Below are 20,168 nucleotides of genomic sequence, written 5' to 3'. Positions count from 1 at the left end.
GTAATATACTTTTCATATATCATGTGTAGTGGGGGGTCCCTTATTGGGAGTAGTTATACCTACACACTACATACATAACCTTGGCTGGTGTTTTCATGGGACATAAGTAGGATTTTGAAAAATTTATTATGTATTGTTATAACTATATGTCCCGGAGTTTATAGTCCCTTGTTGTGCTCTAATTTTTGCCCATGTACTGTCTATGGTCATCTTTTGACTCTAATCTCACTGTGTCCTATATCTTGATTGTCTTTAATAAAACCATTTTGTATTTTTGTAAGTTTTGGTATTGGACTTTTTTTCGCTGTTTTTTCTTTATATCTTATATTTAAGTGTTGCGATAGTCCTATTATGTCCACTTACATACCCATTGGTTTAGTATTAAATAGTTATATATCTATTATACTGGTATAAATGGGTTTCTTTTCTATGAAACTGTTATGTTATAGAAATACATGTAGCCGCACGCTCCGGTTAGGGTGCCGGCGGCAGTGCCGGGTTTTCATGCGAGAGACTCGCACGAGAATCGCACGAGAGCCCTAAGGATGAGGTATAACTCGTGCTAGGATCACATCGAATTCCACGGACTGGACCGGCACCTTTCCTGACCTGAGAGTAACAGCGTGATGTATTTCTAGGCAGCGGTCACGCTCAGGTCAGGAGAGTGGACGGTCAGTCCAAGGATTGTGATGCAATCCTCACATGAGTTATATGGCAGTCTGTCTGCTCCCTAAGGCTACGTTCCCATGATGAGCTTTTGTTGAGTTTTTGTCACTGTAGAGTTTCAGCACCACTTCTGCACCCATTATTTAAATTAGGTTATTTATGTTTAATTGTTTTAGTGTGCATTTTTTTAACATGCATTTTTTATTGCGTTTTTGATACTGCACTTATTGTCTCTTGTTGGTGTGCGAAATCATCAGATGCGATATGCTAATGACATACATCTCCAGCTCTGCCACAAAAATCGGAGCACAACTGTGGAGGAGATGCAAGAAATTTATTAATCCATCTCCACTGTTAAAGGCATCGGCAGGAATCGCACTGCACTCTGGTGATATCTGAGTGCAGAGCGATGTTTCTCATGCACCCATAGACTTCTATGGGTGCATGTGATCCGATTCTCTGGTGCAATCGCAGAATTCTGCGAATGTTTTCGTATGCCGAATCAGTATGAGAAACTAATCGAAGATGTGAGCTGCCCTATAGAGAAACATTAGGGGGAGTGCAGTCCAATTTTTTTACATGATTTCACTCGTCTGAATGCATTGCAAGTGATATTTGGCATGAGAAAACAATCACAGCATGCTACGAATGTCAGCGAGACTCTGCTCACACACAATCATACAAATCTTTGGGTGCATGTGAAACATTGGACTTCACTCGGAAGTCATCCCAGTGCTGTCCGATATACGCGGAGACAGGCAATGGAGAAGATGGAGAAATTACTTGCACATGTTTCTCTGCAGAAGATGCTCTCCTTAGAAGTTTCAGCCACGCAGAGGAAGGTGGGGCTGGAAGAGGAAAACAAATCAGGGAAGCAAAGGCTCCAGACGTGGTTTGACACTCCCAGAGCACTTAAGCATCTTTTGCATAAGAACAAAAGCAATTTTTTAGTCAAAGAGCAACAGATTGCATAAGTAAAGGTATGGATCACATCATCTTTCAGAGAATAACATGACCATATACATAGTTTGGGTATGGTTATCATTTTGGCAGATTTCCTTTTAAAGACCTCAACAAAACTGGCTAACACACTTTGTGGTGTGTTAGCTAGTTGATACAAAAATTGAGAATCCTCAGTGGTTGAGGACTATTAATGGCGAACTGAAAAGATGTTAAATATCAGCTTTCAAGACTACTCAGGTCTCTTCATCAGAAAAAAGTATAATATAAAATCTGAAGAGTCACATATTTATACACAACATGATACAGGAATAATGAAATCGATAAGACAAGTGAATGTGAAGCAGAAGTATCAATGTGGGAGAGGTAGAAGCAGTTGTGGTAGTAACTATAAGAGTAGTTCATAGATAAGGAGTGTGAATGTTTTATTGTCCTCTGATTGGGGTCTGGTTTTGGGTTGTGATGCCCCCATAAGGTCTGAGGAGCAAATTCCTTAATTGATGTAAAAAGACAAATCCATGTGACACACTCATTCCTGCTCTATATTTGTGAAAGTTCATCATAAGTTTGTACTCCCAGACTCTTCTGTCTCTCCATGATGCTAAGTTACATTTTAATACCAACAATTTCATGTCCATGCTGTGATCAGGGCTAGAAAAATGTTTTTTGCCACAGTTAGATCTATTCCTTTTTTATCGTGTGGCAATTAGAATTCAACATAACTAATATAACAAGCGGTTTCTTCAAATTCAACACAAAATGCAAATTTTAATTACTACTGCAATGTCAAAATTGTGCCATGTTCACACCTAGGTACTTGATCAGTGTTTTCCAACAGTATTTGTAATTGTAAAATTATCATGGAAACACTTAAACGATTTCAGTATTTTCCACCTACTCCTGGCTTTGGCTTACAGATACTGATGGAAAATACTGCCATGTCAACATGGCCTTGTTCAACCTCCAGTCCAAAATCTTTTATTATTACGTGTTGACAAAAAGCATTTTGCAATTAACTTTTGTTACAATTTTCCAAAACTGCAGTAAAAACATGTAAATTCAATTTTCTTAATGTTAAAAAGGTGACTCCAATTTTTTTTTAAAAAAAGGCTCAGGAACACACTGTTTGAACATGGCCAAAAAGCACACGTTTTCAAATCAACTGTTGTCTCAAACATACCTGATGTAGCTAATCAATGTTTTCATTAGTTGCATCAAGTGTGACTGATGGTTACCGAATACTCTCGCGTATAAGGCGACCCGAGTATAAGCCGAGGCACCTAATTTTGCCACGGAAAAGTGGGTAAGCTTATTGACTCAGGTATAAGCCGGGTATGCATTGTCCCCTCATCCCTGTCCTGGTATGCGTGACTCCCGCAGTCGCTGTCCTGGTATGCGTGGCTTCCCTCGTCGCTGTCCTGCTATGTGTAGCTCCCCTGTCCTGTTCTGGTATGCGTGGGCTCCCTGTCACTGTTCTGCTATGTGTGACTCCCCCGTCTTGTCCTGGTATGCGTGGGCTCCCCCGTAGCTGTCCTGGTAAGCGTGACTTCCCCCCGTAGCTGTCCTGGTATGCGTGGCTCCATCGCTGTCCTGGTATGCGTGCCCCCCCGTCACATTGCTGTATGCATGGGTTTCCCCCATCCCGTCATTGTATGCATGGCTCCCCCAGTCCCGTCATTGTATGCATGGCTCCCCCCGTCCCATCGTTGAATGCATGGCTCCCTCCCCATCCCATCGTTGTAGGCATGGCTCCCCCCTCTCCCGTTCTGGTATGCATACTTGCCATTACAAAAAAAAACATCCTACTCACCGTCCTCCAGCATGCCCTTTCAGCATCTCGCTGGTGCTGGCTTCCAGCAGCTCTTCCTGCTGAGCGATCACGTGGCACCACTTATTAAGGTAATGAATATGCGCTCCACGCTTATGGGAGTGGGGATGCGTGCATATTCATTACCTTAATGAGTGGTGCCATGCGATCACTCAGCACAGGAAGAGCTGTCGGCGTCAGGACCAATGGAGAAGCAGCGTCGGTGCGGAGGAGGGTGAGTATGATGTCTTCTGGAAGCCGGTGGCTGCAGCTGTCACTGTGCGCGCTATATAGCAGCGGCATAAGCTTTAGCCATAGCCGCTGGCTCCTGCCGGTGCTCCGCCGCTCCCTCTCCCCCACCGGCTTTCTGGACAATTACTCATGTATAAGCCGAGAGGGGGCATTTTCAGCACAATAAATGTACTGAAAAACTCGGCTTATACACGAGTATATATGGTAATTGTATGTTAGAAATAAAATTAGAGATGGTCCAAAAAAATTAAGAAAAGTGATGAGTTACAGAGGGGGCAAGTGGTCAAAAGCCCTACAGTGATTATAAAAGATCTGCAGCAAGATCTAGCGGCTGCAGGTAATGAGATTTTAGTTTGCACAGTCAAGTGAATACTAAATGCTTAAGGTTCCCATGCCAGAGCTTCAAAACATGCACTTCTATTGACTCAAAAGCAGAAAAAAGGAATTTCCAATATGGTCAACTTCACTTAAAGAGGACCACTCAGGTCAAAAGTGGACAGGTTTTGCTGTTATTTTATTCTCATTGCTCCAGTGAGATTTGTGTTTTTTAACAATCCGCAATATGGATTGAAGAGATATGAGTCTTTGTACTTAGTACTAACTTTGATGGTATTTACGAAGGGGGCGTTGCGCACATTATTCTCTGGGGACATGCTTTAGGCTGCTGTGCATTATTAACCTGAGAGGAAAAACTGTCCACTTTTGACCTGGTGACAGGTCAAAGGCAAAGATACTTTGTGCTTATACAACCCCTGGCAAAAATTATGGAATCACTGGCCTTGGAGGATGTTCATTCAGTTGTTTAATTTTTTAGAAGAAAAAGCAGATCACAGACATGGCACAAAACTAAAGTCAATTCAAATGGCAACTTTCTGGCTTTAAGAAACACTAACAGAAATCAAGAACAAAAATGGGGCAGTCAGTAATGGTTACTTTTTTAAACCAAGCATAGGGAAAAAATTATGGAATCATGAAAAACAATCTAACAAAAAAAACACTCCAACACATCACTAGTATTTTGTTGCACCGCCTCTGGCTTTTAAAGCAGTTTGCAGCCTCTGAGGCATGGACTTAATGAGTGTCAAACAGTACTCTGCATCAATCTGGCTCCAACTCTCTCTGATTGCTGTTATAAGATCAGCTTTGCAGGCTGGAGCCTTGTCATGGACCATTTTCTTCAACTTCTACCAAAGATTTTCAATTGGATTGAGAGACGGACTATTTGCAGGCAATGACATTGACCTTATGTGTCTTTTTTCAAGGAATGTTTTCACAGTTTTTGCTCTATGGCAGGATGCATTATCATCTTGAAAATGATTTCATCATCCCCAAACCTCCTTTCAATTGATGGGATAATAAAAGTGTCCAAAATATCAACATAAACTTGTGCATTTATTGAAGATGACAGCCATCTCCCCAGTGCCTTTACCTGACATGCAGCCCCATATCATCAATGACTGTGGAAATTTGCATGTTCTCTTCAGGCAGTCATCTTTACAAATCTCATTGGAACGGCACCAAACAAAAGTTCAAGCATCATCACTTTGCCCAATGCAGATTTGCGATTCATCACTGAATATGACTTTCACCAAGCCATCCACAGTCCACAATTGCTTTTCGTTAGCCCATTGTAACCTTGTTTTTTTCTGTTTATGTGTTAATGATGGCTTTCGTTTTGCTTTTCTGTATGTATATCCCATTTCCTTTAGGCGGTTTCTTACAGTTCAGTCACAGACGTTGACTCCAGTTTTCTCCGATTCGTTCCTCATTTGTTTTGTTGTGCATTTCCTGTTTTGGAGACATATTGCTTTAAGTTTCCGGTCTTGACACTTTGATGTCTTCCTTGGTCTACCAGTATGTTTGCCTTTAACAACCTTCCCATGTTGTTTGTATTTGGTCTAGATTTTGTGAACAACCAACATCTTTTGCAACATTGCGTGATGATTTACCCTCTTTTAAGAGTTTAATAATCCTCTCCTTTGTTTCAATTGACATCTCTCATGTTGGAGCCATGATTCATGTCAGTTCACTTGGTTCAACAGCTCTCCAAGGTGTGCCCACTCGTTTTTAGATGCAGACTAATGAGCAGATCTAATTTGATGCTGTGTTAGTTTTGGGAATGAAAATTTGCAGGGTGTTTCCAGAATTTTTTCCTCAGAATTGAGTGATTCCATAATTTTTTCCCTATGCTTGGTTTAAAAAAGTAACCATTACTGACTGCCCCATTTTTTGTTCTTGATTTCTGTTAGTGTTTCTTAAAGCCAGAAAGTTGCCATATGAATTGACTTTAGTTTTGTGCCATGTCTGTGATCTGCTTTTTTCTTCTAAAAAATTAAACAACTGAATGAACATCCTCCAAGGCCGGTGATTCCATAATTTTTGCCAGGGGTTGTATTTTGTGATTTGTGATAAATAAGCCAAAGATACTTTGTGATTCTGTTTCATGGAATGATGAATCAAAACTCTCCCTTTTCAGGTCCATGAATCATGGGTATTATCTAAAGTAGGAAGATTGAAGCATGTGCTGAAAAGAACACCCTGCCTACTGTAAAGCATGACAAATGATGCTGTCTTGTATTCTGTGGCACTAGAAAGGAGAAGCATGTGGAGAGCAAAATTGATTTAATCAAGTAACAGGAAAAGCTAGGAGAAAACATCATGTCTTCTGTAAAGATGCTGAAGCTTATGAGTCATTGGACAGCCTAAAAGAGCAATGATCCCAACTATACCCCAAAGTCCACCATTGTCTGGTTTCAGAACAAGTCCTGGAAAAGTCTGGAGTGGCCGCCACAGTTGCTTGACTTGAACTGCATAGAAAATCACTGACAGGATTTGAAGAACATTGCAACATACAAACCCAAAACCATAAGTGAACGAGATGCCATTGCCTACAATGAATGTGCTAAGATTCGTTAGGAACGCTGCCAAGAATCTGTGTATGGGATACTCATCGTGTTTGCAGCAAGTCATTACAACTCAAGTGTGCTTCACTAAGTACTAAAGACACTGGTCATGAAGGTGTTGAAACTTCAGTATCAGTAAAAGAGGCATTTTTTCTTGAATTTAGAGAAACCACCATACTCTTGTTTATATTAGTTGTTACATTAGTTTCATTGAACTGTTTAAGTTGTTTTTGATGGTTTCGTTTATTGCAAACACCAGATAGATGGTGAATTAATTAAGATTCTTATGGAAGTAGAATAATTTTGATTGCAATTGTATAGTGGATTCTGCAAACCCCATAGTAAATGGGTATTCCAGGTTTCAAGAAAAAATAGTCCACAGCACTCCAGTTTCATCCAAGGTGTTTTATTCACCATACAATGCAATGTTTTACCCTCAACGGTCTTTGTCCAGCAAAGGGTTGAGGTTCAAACGTTGCCTGCCTGGTGAGTAAAGGTGATGGCTGAAGTTGGAGTCCTGTGCTCTTCTTTTTTTCTTGGCTTTAAGTGTATCTCTGGACTGGGGTACTTTGCGGTTTGGATCCTTACTATGAAATGTAATTGAACTATATGTGGCTTCTATGTATCAATATCTAACATACATGCAAATTGCCTCTTCAGAAAGAAAGAGGACTTTTACTCTACAGCGCCAACTATTGGTAGTAGCGATCCTACAAGTCACAATCAACCCTTTAACGAGTCTTGTAATATGACTTTGGATACAAGCCAAATCAGAATCTCTATCTAACTAACATACAAATTTTCTTACCTACTATTTCACGAATTAGAATTGCATGCTCCAGAGATGTTGGATCACTGTTTCCGGCCTTACTAGTGGCTTTGACCCGAACAAAGATCTTGTCACCAGTAGTCAAATTCGGAATTTTGTAATGAGTTGAAATGCTGGGCTCTTTGTTCACAGATACCCACTCTGTACCTAAAAAAAAATATAGAGACAATTAGGTTGTGTCCCCACGATGAGCTTTTGGTGAGTTTTTGGTGTGTTAAAACAGCAGCATCTTACTAATCCCGTAAAGCGGTTGGGATTTATAGAAATCTTATTCCCACAGTGCTTGTTTTTTTGTGTGTTTGGTTTTTTTTTGCTACTCAACAGTGTTAACTGTCCTGTGGTGTATGTTTCTAATCCGCAACCTGTCAATTTCTTTTGTGGATAAGTTGAGTTTTATGTGTAGATTTTCCCCATAGACTTGCAACAGATGCAAAAAATCCCCAGCTATAAAATTTAACATGGGTTTTTAGTATGTTTCTGCGGCAAAAACTCCTCTTTATGAATCAGGTGCATCTGACAGGTATCTGACTAGTGCCCTGCCACAAATCTTACTCCAGTCACATTCTGGAGTAAGCTTTTAGGCATAAGGTATGGCGCAGCTCATCATGATTTAAAGGAGCTAAAGCCTCACGGCCCTATTGCAGCTCCATCTGGCATCAATTCCACCTAATTTGGAACAGTTGGGTAAAACTGGAGTGAAAGCACCATAAGTTGCAACTCTGAGTTGTGCAAAAATTTTGCAACTTTTCAAAGCTTCTTAAGTAAGCTTTCCGGCATAAAAGCTTTGATGAATTGTCACTCTGGTTTAAAAAGGTAAAACAATTACTGATACATTGCTTGTAAAAAGTCGGACCCAGTTGGATTTCTAGTGACTTGCTTGTTGTGGTCACAGTACCTTAGGGATTGCTATACGACCATATTCACCTGCATTACCCTGCTATGTAGCAGTGGCATATAAATATTAGTGTTGACTGAGTACTAAAATACTTGAGTGCTTGGCACTCAAATTGAGAATGACGGATGTGCTCGACGCGATTAGCGATAATAATACAAGTGAATGGTAAACTCAAGCCGCATGCCGCACTGAAGCTGGGTATTCCTCTGCTTGGAGCGCATGGACGCCTCTGTCAGCCAGACTCTTTGTGAGTTGAAGATCTCTCTCTTTGGAAAAATGCTTGAGTACTCACAAGGAGTCCAGCTGACAAAGGAGTATCTGTGCGAACAGTGTCAAGTATCTCCAGGTGCTCGTGTCGCTGTAAGAAGTGGCGCGCAGCACTTAAGCGGAGTGTCCTCAGCAGGGGGACACTCGGCTTAAGTGCTGCGCGCCACTTCTTACAGGGTCACGAGCACCTGGAGATACGTGACACTGTTCGATACTCGATCAAGCACCCCATTGCTCGATCGAGCATTGCCAAGCATGCTCGCCTATCACTAATGAAGATCTTTGGCAGCGTCACCTGTGCCAAAGCCAAAATTGCCATGTAGCCTCAGTCTTAGGCCGGAGACACACTACCGTAGAATACGGCCAAGTACTTTGCGAGAAAACATCCTCACTCACTTCACCTATTTGGCGTCAGCGCAAGCGTGGTATGAAATTTTCACACGGCGCGATGTCAGAAAAGTGAAGTGAGTTCATTGGCTGTGAACTCGCAGGACCTGTCTAACGACACCGCGAGAGGGGAACTTTCTCATGCTTGTGGTGCCCTCAGGCAGGGAATAAGAGTTCACAGGGAGACACTGAGCACACACTGCTCAGTGTCTCGGCTGGATGACAGGCAGTATGGTCGCATCATGCAACCATGCAACCTGCCATCTAGATGTAGTAGAGCTAGACCCAACATTGGACAAATGGATTAACATAACCTCTGCGGAAAGGTGAGGAATATTGTTGTTTGTTTTTTTAACTCTTTTGCAGACAACAATGGCGTCGGTGGAATGGGCGAGGTCGTAAGTATGGGTTAATTAAGATTTATTAAAGGAGTCTGTGCCATTCTTTCAATTGAAGGACTTTATTCTGTGTGTGTTTTTATAGGATATGACTTTGAGGTTAGTAATGGGGGAGTCTTATTGACATCTCTCCATTACTAACCTCGGGGTTTGATGTCACCTGACATCAACCCTCCAACCATCAACCCACTTGCCACCGCTACAGGGCAAGTGGGAAGAGCAAGGCTAAGTGCCAGCATTGGCACATCGTAGAGAGGTGCATTTTCTGGGGCAGCTAAGAGCTGATGTTTTTAGCCTTGATGGGGGGGCAGTATCCGTGGCCCCTTCCTAGGATATTAATATCAGCCCATAGCTGTCTGCATAGCCTTTACTGGTTATTAATTATAAAGGGACCCTACATCATTTTTTTTAGGATCCCCCATTATAATAGCCAGTAAAGGCTAAGTATACAGTTGTGAGCTGATATTAATAGCCTGGGAAGCTCCATAGGTATTACTCCCTTCCCAGGCTATAAACATCGGCCCCCAGCCGTAGGCTTTCCCTCTGCTGGAGCCCACGCCATTTTTTTTCAGAAAAATAATCTTTTATGAATTAAATACATGTACAACAAGCTGCACACACACTGTATTCATTGTATTTGTCACTGACATCTGTATACCTACCTATTCTATGTGTATTTACCGTATGTAATCCATCTATTCTATCCTGTCGGCTCCTGCTGTGATTTTACACTATGCGGCAGATGAATTGCCAGCTTTTCCTCTATGTAATGTATACTGTATACATATATGGTGTATATATAGGTCACTGGCATCTATATATCTATGTATTCTATGTGTATATAGCTATTCTATGTCACTCTCGCGCCTTGGCTGATTGGCATGAGCCGGGAGGTTGTGGCCCCACTGTGCCACAAACCAGACTACCCTGGAAGGGACGTGACTATGACAGCTACCCGGGTCTTCACTGGAGCCTCTGATGGTGAGGTCAGGCTTGTGCGGCAGATAGCTGTCGGGTGCCACTCCAGGGTGGTGTCTGACTATGGCTGCTGATCCCACTCAGGGACTAGTCACTTAGACAGAAGCTACAGACAAGCAGGCAGGTAGGCACGGCAGGCACAGCTGAAACACGGGGCAAGCAGGCGCGGCTTGGAGACACTGGTCAAGCAGGCGCGGCTTGGAGACACTGGTCAAGCAGGCGCGGCTTGGAGACACTGGTCAAGCAGGCGCGGCTTGGAGACACTGGTCAAGCAGGCGCGGCTTGGAGACACTGGTCAAGCAGGCGCGGCTTGGAGACACTGGGCAAGCAGGCGCGGCTTGGAGACACTGGGCAAGCAGGCGCGGCTTGGAGACACTGGGCAAGCAGGCGCGGCTTGGAGACACTGGGCAAGCAGGCGCGGCTTGGAGACACTGGGCAAGCAGGCGCGGCTTGGAGACACTGGGCAAGCAGGCGCGGCTTGGAGACACTGGGCAAGCAGGCGCGGCTTGGAGACACTGGGCAAGCAGGCGCGGCTTGGAGACACTGGGCAAGCAGGCGCGGCTTGGAGACACTGGGCAAGCAGGCGCGGCTTGGAGACACTGGGCAAGCAGGCACGGCTTGGAGACACTGGGCAAGCAGGCACGGCTTGGAGACACTGGGCAGGCAGGCACGGCTGGAAGACACTGGGCAGGCAGGCACGGCTGGAAGACACTGGGCAGGCAGGCACGGCTGGAAGACACTGGGCAGGCAGGTGTGGTGTATGAAGGAAAAGGTAGGGACCTGTTCACACAGCAGGAACTGATACTGTCAGGAAGGAATGGAATATGACGGGACAGGTTTGGACCTGTTCACACAGGAGGAGCAGGTATGGATACAGGCAGGAGTTCAGAGTAGGTGGAGCCACAGGAGTGCGGAGTAGGCGGAGCCGCAGGAGTGCGGAGTAATACTGCAGCAAGAGGTTCTGCAGCGACAGAGCAAAGCTGAACCACAATGTCTGTGGAGAGAAGCTGCAGCAAGAGGTTCTGCAGCAGCAGAGCAAAGCTGAACCACAAGGTCTGTGGAGAGAAGCTGCAGCAAGAGGTTCTGCAGCAGCAGAGCAAAGCTGAACCACAAGGTTAGTGGACAGAAGTTGCAGCAAGAGGTTCTGCAGCAGCAGAGCAAAGCTGAACCACAAGGTTTGTGGAAAGAAGCTGCAGCAAGAGGTTCTGCAGCAGCAGTGGCAGAGCTGCATGGGTGCAGAGCAGAGACAGAGTTTGCAAAGGAGCAGAGCACAGACAGGAAGGACACAAGGAAAGACACAGCAGGGAAGGAAGCCACAGACAAGGAGACTAAGGTAGGACAGAAATCAGACGAGGTACAGGGACAAAGACTCAAGGACCAGAGTATACTGCCACCTGGTGGGCAGACAGAGGTACTAAGCTAGACAAGGACAAGAGCAATAGCACAGAGACCAGGATATACAGCCTCCTGGAGGGCAGACAAAGAACACAAAGCAAGGCTGGAAGTATTCCTCCAGAGAAAAAGATACACAGAACAGGGCCTGGCTTCCTCAGCAGCAAGTCACTAACTGAGTTTAGACATTGCACAGGCAAGGGTTAGTGGGTGTTGCGGCCCTATATAGTAAAGGGCTCCAGGTGATTGGTCAGGGACATATTAGACAGGTTCTCCCTGACTGCATAAAAACCAGAGAGTTCTGGCGCCGCCCCCCTATACACACATAGCCCGGAAGCATGCAGGAGAGCAGAGGCACAGAGCATAGGACTGGCAGCAAACAGAATTCACAGCATGACCCGGAGCAGTGAGTAAGTTGGTGTGCGGGGGATGGGAGGCCATGCAGTGATGCCAGCAGGGTTGTTACATTCTATCTATTCTATTCTAACTTGCCACTCTGTGATTTTACTGTATGCAGCACATGAATTGCTGGCTTTTATTCTATTTATCTAATATATATGTGTGTGTTTTGAAGAATATTTCCTTTTAAAAAGATGTGTAAATGACAGAGAACAGCTGTATGTAAAAGCTCATGTTAAAATCGCATTGCAATCGGATAGCAATCGCACTGCATTCTGATGTAAATCGAATGCTAGGTGTGAAAAATCGGACTGAACTCGCATGACACTCGCATTATACTCATGTGACTCTCGGGCAGGGAGATTCGGACCGATTTTTCATACGTTCAGCGTGACTCCGTGCTTACTGTGACAAAATCTGTGGTGTGGGAATTCACCATTAGAATAGACTATTGTGCTAAAAAAGATAATGCATTGAGATGCAGCATAGCTACAAATTCATACCTTTGCAATGCATCTCTTTATACTGCATGTAGTGGTAGTAGTTTGGACCAGTATGTCCACATGCACGAAAAATAGATTTTCATTTTTTGTGCATGCTGATGTGTATTATGCAGAAACATAACATTAAAGGAATTTTAGCACCATGACAGATTTTGGAATCAGATATAGTTATGTCACATGACTAAACTTCATCTGGTAATAAATTACTAATTGAAAGCATTTCTTTCGACTTACTGCCCTCCTTTTGGTACTCAATCAAATATCCATCTATAGCAAAGGTTCCTTCGGTTTCAGGAGTTTTCCATCTTAGGGATATAGAGGTTGCCTCAATCGCATCCACTGACAAATTTCCAGGTGCGCTGGGTGGTTCTGAAAATAAAGTAAGGACATCTGGTCAAATGAAAAGAGAAAAGCTCTCATCACAAATATTTTCAGTACCAAGTATAATGATGTTGGAGCCATATAGAAACAAGGAATAAGGAAAATTGTCAGTCATTTTACCAGGGTAGTGCCCAAATATATACGAGTATTTATTTAAAGTGCTGGGTAAAACAAGTATACTTGCCAATAGCAACCACTCAAATCATGGTAGTAAAAATCTATATTGCTGAAATGAACTCGCAACTGTGCATATATATCAGACTCTGGTTGTCGGGTGCGACCTGCATGCTCCAGCAAATGCAAGAGGAAAAAGTGGTGTTGGAAAAAGCAGGTATGATCACTTATAAAATGTAAAAATATTTATTTATTCGGTATCCACTAAGATGTTTCTGACATACAGTAGATAACACAATTCTTATTACATAACGTACATCTGAAAGATTATATACACATATAGTCCATTAAGTTTATATTATCAATACAAATACATTGTGTCATTACGAAAATTCAAGCCATTGGGCTATTTGATATTCATTTTAAGGATCAGAACATTTCCCCTAAAAACATTTTTTTTCCAGTCTCCGCCTTTTTCAGGACATATTACTCATTCAACACCACAGCGCATAAGTCCTTTTATACTACTGTACCTTCATGTACCTCTCTAAAATGTTTAGTCACCCCAGAATGGGTGTTATTACCTTTTCTGATGTTATAAATATGTTCTGACACACTTTTTTTTTTTTTCTTCATTTTTCTAGTACTCAACACTGAATTCTACACAGTTTACCAAATGATGGGTGTCACAATTTATAACTTTATCTATAAGATGTTCTTTATTATTAGGTAATTTTATGGGGTTTTTTTTCTTTTCATAATAGGGGCTTATTACACAGCTTTTACCACACTTTAAAAATCCTTTACGAGTATGTGGCAACCTTGTCTTATTTGCAGTTTTTCCTATGGATAAACTAGGAGAAAGCATGTCTTCCAGTGATTTTCCTATTTTAGCGATTACCCTGTATCCTTTTTCTAGAATGCTATTTACCGTAATTTTTCATCAAGCTATAGAATAGGACCATATTTATAAAATATTTTCTTAATGTTTTTCAAATTGGCATTATAAGGTGTGCTAACAGTAGGTAATAAATTGTCTTTTCTTTATTTGCTCTTTTCGAAAATATTTTCTCTATTCATATTTTTTACCTTTTTAAATGATGGAACAATTTAATTATTCTTACATCCTTTATCTTTTAAAAAGCCTATTTTTAATGATTACTCTTTCTTTTTTCAAAAGTATTTTCCCTTTAGCAAATTCACTTTGCTCTCAAAAAATTCACCATGTGGAATTGCCTTTATGGTGTGATCTGGGTCTGCTGTCTGCTTGCAACAAAGTATAGCCACAGAATGGTTTTCTAAACATAGCTACGTGAACCACTCCCAAATCTACATTGCCTGGCAATTCAATGTCTTGAAATTATATATGTATAAAAGCAGTGAATTTCAAATTGACATAATTCATACTCAGATCTTTAATCAAATTTGGTATGGCCGCCATGCCATGGAGGATGTCATCGACATAGCGGCCAGGCCACATCAAATCATCACCGAAAGGGTTAATGTCATATTAAATGGGAAATTTTCCCACCAGGAAACAAAAAAATAGCTAGAGAAGGTGAGAATCTAGACTCCATTGCGGCTCCCTCTGTTTGCAAAAAATATTCTTTATTAAACAAAAAGAAATTATGCGTTAATAGATAATCTACTGCCATCACAATAAAATATTTCAAATTGTCATTGTATGTACTGAAATTACTTAAATGACATTCTACCACCTTCAGTGCAAGGTGATGAGGAATGAAGGAGTACAAATAATTACATCACAGCTAATACAAACATTCTTTATCCCATTTTATGTGATTCATGGTTCTTAACACAGTTGTAGTATCTTTTGTAAAGCTAGGGGTTATTTGTGCCATAGGACGCAATGGTGGAGGGAATATTCCTTTTTGAATTGGAGGCAATCCATAAAAAATAGATGTTACTGAATGTAACGGAATAATTAATCATTTTTCTTTTTAACTATCTTCTATCAAATTTAAAAGTTTTTTTTATTTCTGTTGGATTTTCAAATAAATTTTTATATGTTCTATTACTAACAAGAATCTTATATACCGATGTTGCATAATCTCTTTATCCATGATCACAACACTTCCAAATTTATCTGATTTCTCTACAATAAGATCGCCATTCATTCAGGGATTTGATTGCTTCTTTTTGTTTCCTCGATATGTTTCTCTTTCTATTTATTTTTTATTTGCTTTACTATGTGGGTCGCCCCTCACACACCCAGGGCAGCGGGGTACTCGGTACCAGGCCGGTGTCAAGGCGGGAATGTGTCACAGCAGCGGTGACCCGATCCATGGCCCTGGGCGCCCAATATCAATGGCGGTGATGTTAATGGTGTTAAAGTTTATATGAATAGCTCGTGACGCCACCCGTGGTGTTTGGCAAGTAAGATGGTAAGCCAACGCTGCATACAGATCCGCTGGGACTGATTGTGTGGTGCAGCAGAGATGGTATAGCTCCCCACAGGTGGAGCTGTAGTCCCAGGGCAGTGTAGGTGCAATGGATGAGGAGAGGCACAGAATGGTATGAAGGCTGGTACCCAGGTGAATAACTGGAGGACACCCGAGTATGCGGTTCCAAAGCTTTACTCACTTTTTGCAGTTCACTCCACTGCCTGCCTCCATACTGTGTTCTCCAGGTCAGGGTTCCAGCCAACCTCCAGGCAGGATAGGATTCTCCCTTCCACACTCCACCAACATGTACCTTACTGAACGACTCCTCCAATGCGCCTTTAGGTGCGAAGCACTCCAGTACTTAGTTACCCTGGAATGCCTCTCTCTAGGTGTTCCTAGTCTTTACTTGTATGACAGACAGCTGTAGCCTGCTTTGGGGACTCCTCACTGCGTCCCGGCTCTCTATTCAGTTGCTGTTGTGTCCCAAGTCTATGATGGGAGCAAGGCGTTAGCGGCTCACTACTCCTCTGGTGTCTGTTGCCGGACATAAAGATCCAATCAACCTCGGGGACCGGGCCCCGGCCTTTGCGTCTCTGGACTGGAAGGGTTCTCTATCTTCCTTCAACCAGCTTCCCACCATCCTTCTATTCTCCTTCGTTCCGATCTGTTCTCTCTCTCTTATGGAAGGTTAGGTTATCATCTTATCAGTCTCTTTCTCTGGTCTTTCTCGTGCCAGCAGCCCAGATCACTGGAACCTGCTGCAGCACGTCCCTCAGACACCCATCTTCTCTCTTCTCTCTCCTCTAACCAACTAACCACTAACTCTCACTCTTCCCACTCTTTTATATCTAACTCCACCCGCCTCCCCAGCACCTCTCGTGTTACAAAGCCAGGGACCACAAAAGGCACCCTATGACCTTGAACTATCCTGTGTGTGGGGTGCAGGTGTTGGAATGCGGAAAGGAGTTCCCAGCCTACCTGGATGGTGGGGCACTAACACCTTAGGAGAAGGTGCAGTACCTCTGTGGCGACTGAAGCCTCAGGGGCGCCACACTATGTAAATAAGTGAGTTTTTTTCAACTATTACTTTAAAAGTGTCAATTGCATTAACCCTCAATTTTGGGGGGTATTAATTAGGATTTTTAAAGGGAACCTGTCATCAGGAATAACGCTGTTAACCTGCAGATATGGGGTTATTCTGCAGGTTAACAACATATGATGCTGTGCTGCCGAATGCAGCAGGGAAAAAATTATCTTTATTCTCACTGGCAGCATTAGGTATTCAAACATAAGGGTGGAGAGGTGCCAGTTCAGTCACCGCTCTGAGTATACAGAGTGGCCGTTGACTGACACTGGCTCTACATTGAGGCCGTCAGGGCTGGAGGTGAGGTTACAGTGGTCGCTCTATCTATTCAGAGCGTGACTGAACAAGCACCTCCCCGCGCCTCCATGATTGAATACCGAATGCTGGCGGAGAGAAAAAAGATCAGTTTCTCACAGCTGCATTCGGTTGCGTTTAAGCATCGGGCAACATAACGCTGTTAACCTTCAGACTTATCCCATATCTGCAGGTTAACAGCATTAGGGTATGTTTCCACAGTCAGGATTGGCTCAGGATTTGACGCAGGTGTAATTTGCATCAGAGGACACTGGCAGGTCACCTGAGTTTTTGATGCGTTTATTTACATGCGTTTTTGATGCGTTTTTTTCATGCGGATTTGTATGAGTTTTTTTTGTAAGCTAAATAAAGATATATTATTTATTATTTAACAAAAAAAAGAACTGTGAAGTCATTTCCTTGTCCAACCTCTTCTTTTACATACTCCATTGAAGAATGTTTACACACACAGATAGATAGATAGATAGATAGATAGATAGATAGATAGATAGATAGATAGATAGATAGGTAGATAGATAGATAGATAGATAGATAGACAGACAGACAGACAGCACTGGAGAGTTCAGCTGCATAGAAATAAATACAGCCGCATGCTCCTGTCCAAGTGCCGGAGGCAGTGCCAGGTATTGACATGCGAGACTCATGCGAGTTTCTTGAAAGTCTGACCCCAGCCTTAGCCTGGGGTCACACTTGGGGGAAACTCGCACGAGTCTTGCATCTCAGTACCCGGCACTACCGCTGGCACTCGGACCAGAGTGTGCGGCTGCATGTATTTCTAGTCCCAAGTGCCGGCAGCAGTGCCAGGTACGGAGGTGCGAGACTCATGCGAGTTTCTCGCATGTCTGACCCCGGCCTAATATGCAATGTCCTTTCCTATTTTTTTTAAAAAATGGCGTGTGCTCCTACACAATTTTATGCACCAGAGAGGGAAAACCAGCGACTGGGGATCAATGTTTATAGCTCGGGAAGGGGTAAATACCCATGGATCTTCCCAGGCTATGAATATCAGCCAGCAACTGTATATTTAGCCTTTACTGGCTATTAAAATAGGGGATGTAAGATTTCAGCTCAGTGACGAACAGGGAGCAAATAAACAGGAGAGCTGTGTCAGTCACTGACACCACTCACCCCTCTCTTTGGGCATAATGCAGATCACTTCTGACCTGCACACTGAAGGAGACAGCACACAAAGGGGACTTTGGATGGTGCAAAGCAGTGAAGGCAACACCCGTTTTAGCACCCACTGCTGTACCAGACAGAATAGGAGAAAGAGACTGTGCTGGACATGGAGCAGGGATTAGATGTATAGATGAATTTTTTTCTCATTTTACTCACAATGGAAGCTAACTGTGGGAACTTTATGAGAGGCTCAAGGCTGGATAAGGGGTGTTATGAGGGGATGGCTATGGGAACATTACAAGTGGAGCTGGCTGTGGGAACATTATGAGGGGCTGACTGTGGATTGCATTATGAGGGGCTGGCTGTATGGACGCTGCGAGGAGGTGGCTGAAGGGACATTATGAGGGGCATTATTAGGGCCTGGCTATGGGGCCGCTATGAGGGGCTGGCTGTAGGACACTATGAGGGGTTGGCTGTGGAGACATTAACAAGGGCTGGCTGAGTGGACATAAAGGTGCTGGATGTGGAGACATTTTGGGTGGCATTATGACTGCTTGTTGTGTAGACACTACGGAGGGCTGGCAGAGCGGAAATTATTTGGGGCTAGCTAAGGGGCGGGCTGTGTGGACATTGAGGGGCTGGATGTGGATATTACAAGATGCTGGCTGTGGGCATAATACGAGAGGCTGTCTATAGGGAATTTTAAAGGGGCTGCCTGTGGGGAAATTACAAGGGGCTGCCTGTGGGGAAATTACAAGGGGCTGCCTGTGGGGACATTACATGGTGCTGGCTGTGGGGACATTATGAGGAACTGTCTGTGCAGAGCGGAAATTATTAGGGACTAGCTGAGGGGGGCATTATGAGGGGCTGGCTGTGTGGACAATGAGGGGCTGGCTGTGTGGATATTACAAGGAGCTGGCTGTAGGGGACATTACGAGGGGCTGGCTGTTAGGGACATTCTGATGGGCTGGCTGGGTGAACATTTCGTATCTTTATGCAAAGGATATTTTAAAAACATTTTTACTTTGAAGGGCACCGTGTTGGAATTTGCTGCAGAAGAGCGCAGAGTAGGGTGTCTGCAGAGAAATGCTGTGGATGTGAAAAATCATCATCAATATGTACAAGATGGAGATGAAAAGAAAGAGCTGATTCAATCAGAAAAATTGACACCTATAATGTATTAGGATGTAAATGGGTAGTTGTTGATACTGACTATATCTCATCAGTACTGTGGTTCCTGTGTGGTCTGCAGTTTGATAATGACTGATAACAACACCCAGCATCTTGTTACCATTGTTAAATACATTCTAGGAGTTGTAGGTTCATGAGATACAAATGTATTTGGCCCTGACTTGAGATCACAACTGAATGATGTACTGATGATTTAGTCATGTACTTATGGTAATTCCGGTGACATCTTCATGTACTGGTGTTGTTTTTATTTACTGATGATGTTCTCGTGATTTATTCATGTACTGATTATGATTCTAGTGCTGCATTAATGTACTGATATTGGTTCTGGTGATGTATTTATGTACTGGTGGTGGTTCTGGCAATGCATTATTTACTGATGATGGTTCTGGTGATGTCCTTATGTATTGATGGTTGCTCTGGTTACCTATTTATTTACTAATGATGGTTCCGGTGCTGTATTTATGCACTAGTCATGATTTTGGCTTCAAATTCATGTACTGATGAAGGTTCTGGTGATGAATACAACACCAGGACAACCATCAATACATCAAAGAACCAACATCTGTACATGAATATGTCTCCAGAACCACTATCCATATAGGAATATGGCACCAGAACCACCATCAGTTTTGTTGCAATCTGTATTTTTTACATAATGGACGTAAAAATCATCTGACATATCCTTTTATCTACAATGGGAAAAAAAGTATTTAGTCAGCCACAAATGAGAGAGGCCTGCAATTGGCATCATAGGTAGACAACAACTATGAGAGTCAAAATACTTATTTTCCACCATTTGAAAAATGAATCTTGCCAAATCAGACAAGGTGATTTTCTGGATTTGTTTTCTCATTTTGACTCTCATCAGGGGCGGACCTACCGCCCGTGCAGCCCGTGTATTGCACGGGGGCCCCGGGGGA

At 43.0% G+C, this 20,168-nt stretch overlaps 1 protein-coding gene across 1 annotated transcript in view; it reads right to left on the bottom strand.

Annotated features, from left to right (window-relative positions):
- Positions 1–20,168, bottom strand: part of IGFN1 (immunoglobulin like and fibronectin type III domain containing 1) — a 224,452-nt gene that overhangs the window by 129,108 nt on the left and 75,176 nt on the right. The window contains 2 exon segments of the mRNA XM_073561065.1: positions 7,397–7,564; positions 12,871–13,005. Coding sequence (XP_073417166.1) covers positions 7,397–7,564; positions 12,871–13,005 — 303 coding nt within the window.

The sequence above is a fragment of the Dendrobates tinctorius genome, unplaced genomic scaffold, assembly GCF_039654945.1.
Source record: "Dendrobates tinctorius isolate UK_male_01 unplaced genomic scaffold, ASM3965494v1 ptg000312l, whole genome shotgun sequence".
NCBI lineage: Eukaryota > Metazoa > Chordata > Amphibia > Anura > Dendrobatidae > Dendrobates > Dendrobates tinctorius.
Note: the sequence above shows the minus strand (reverse complement) of the source record. Positions and strands in the feature narration are given on the sequence as shown.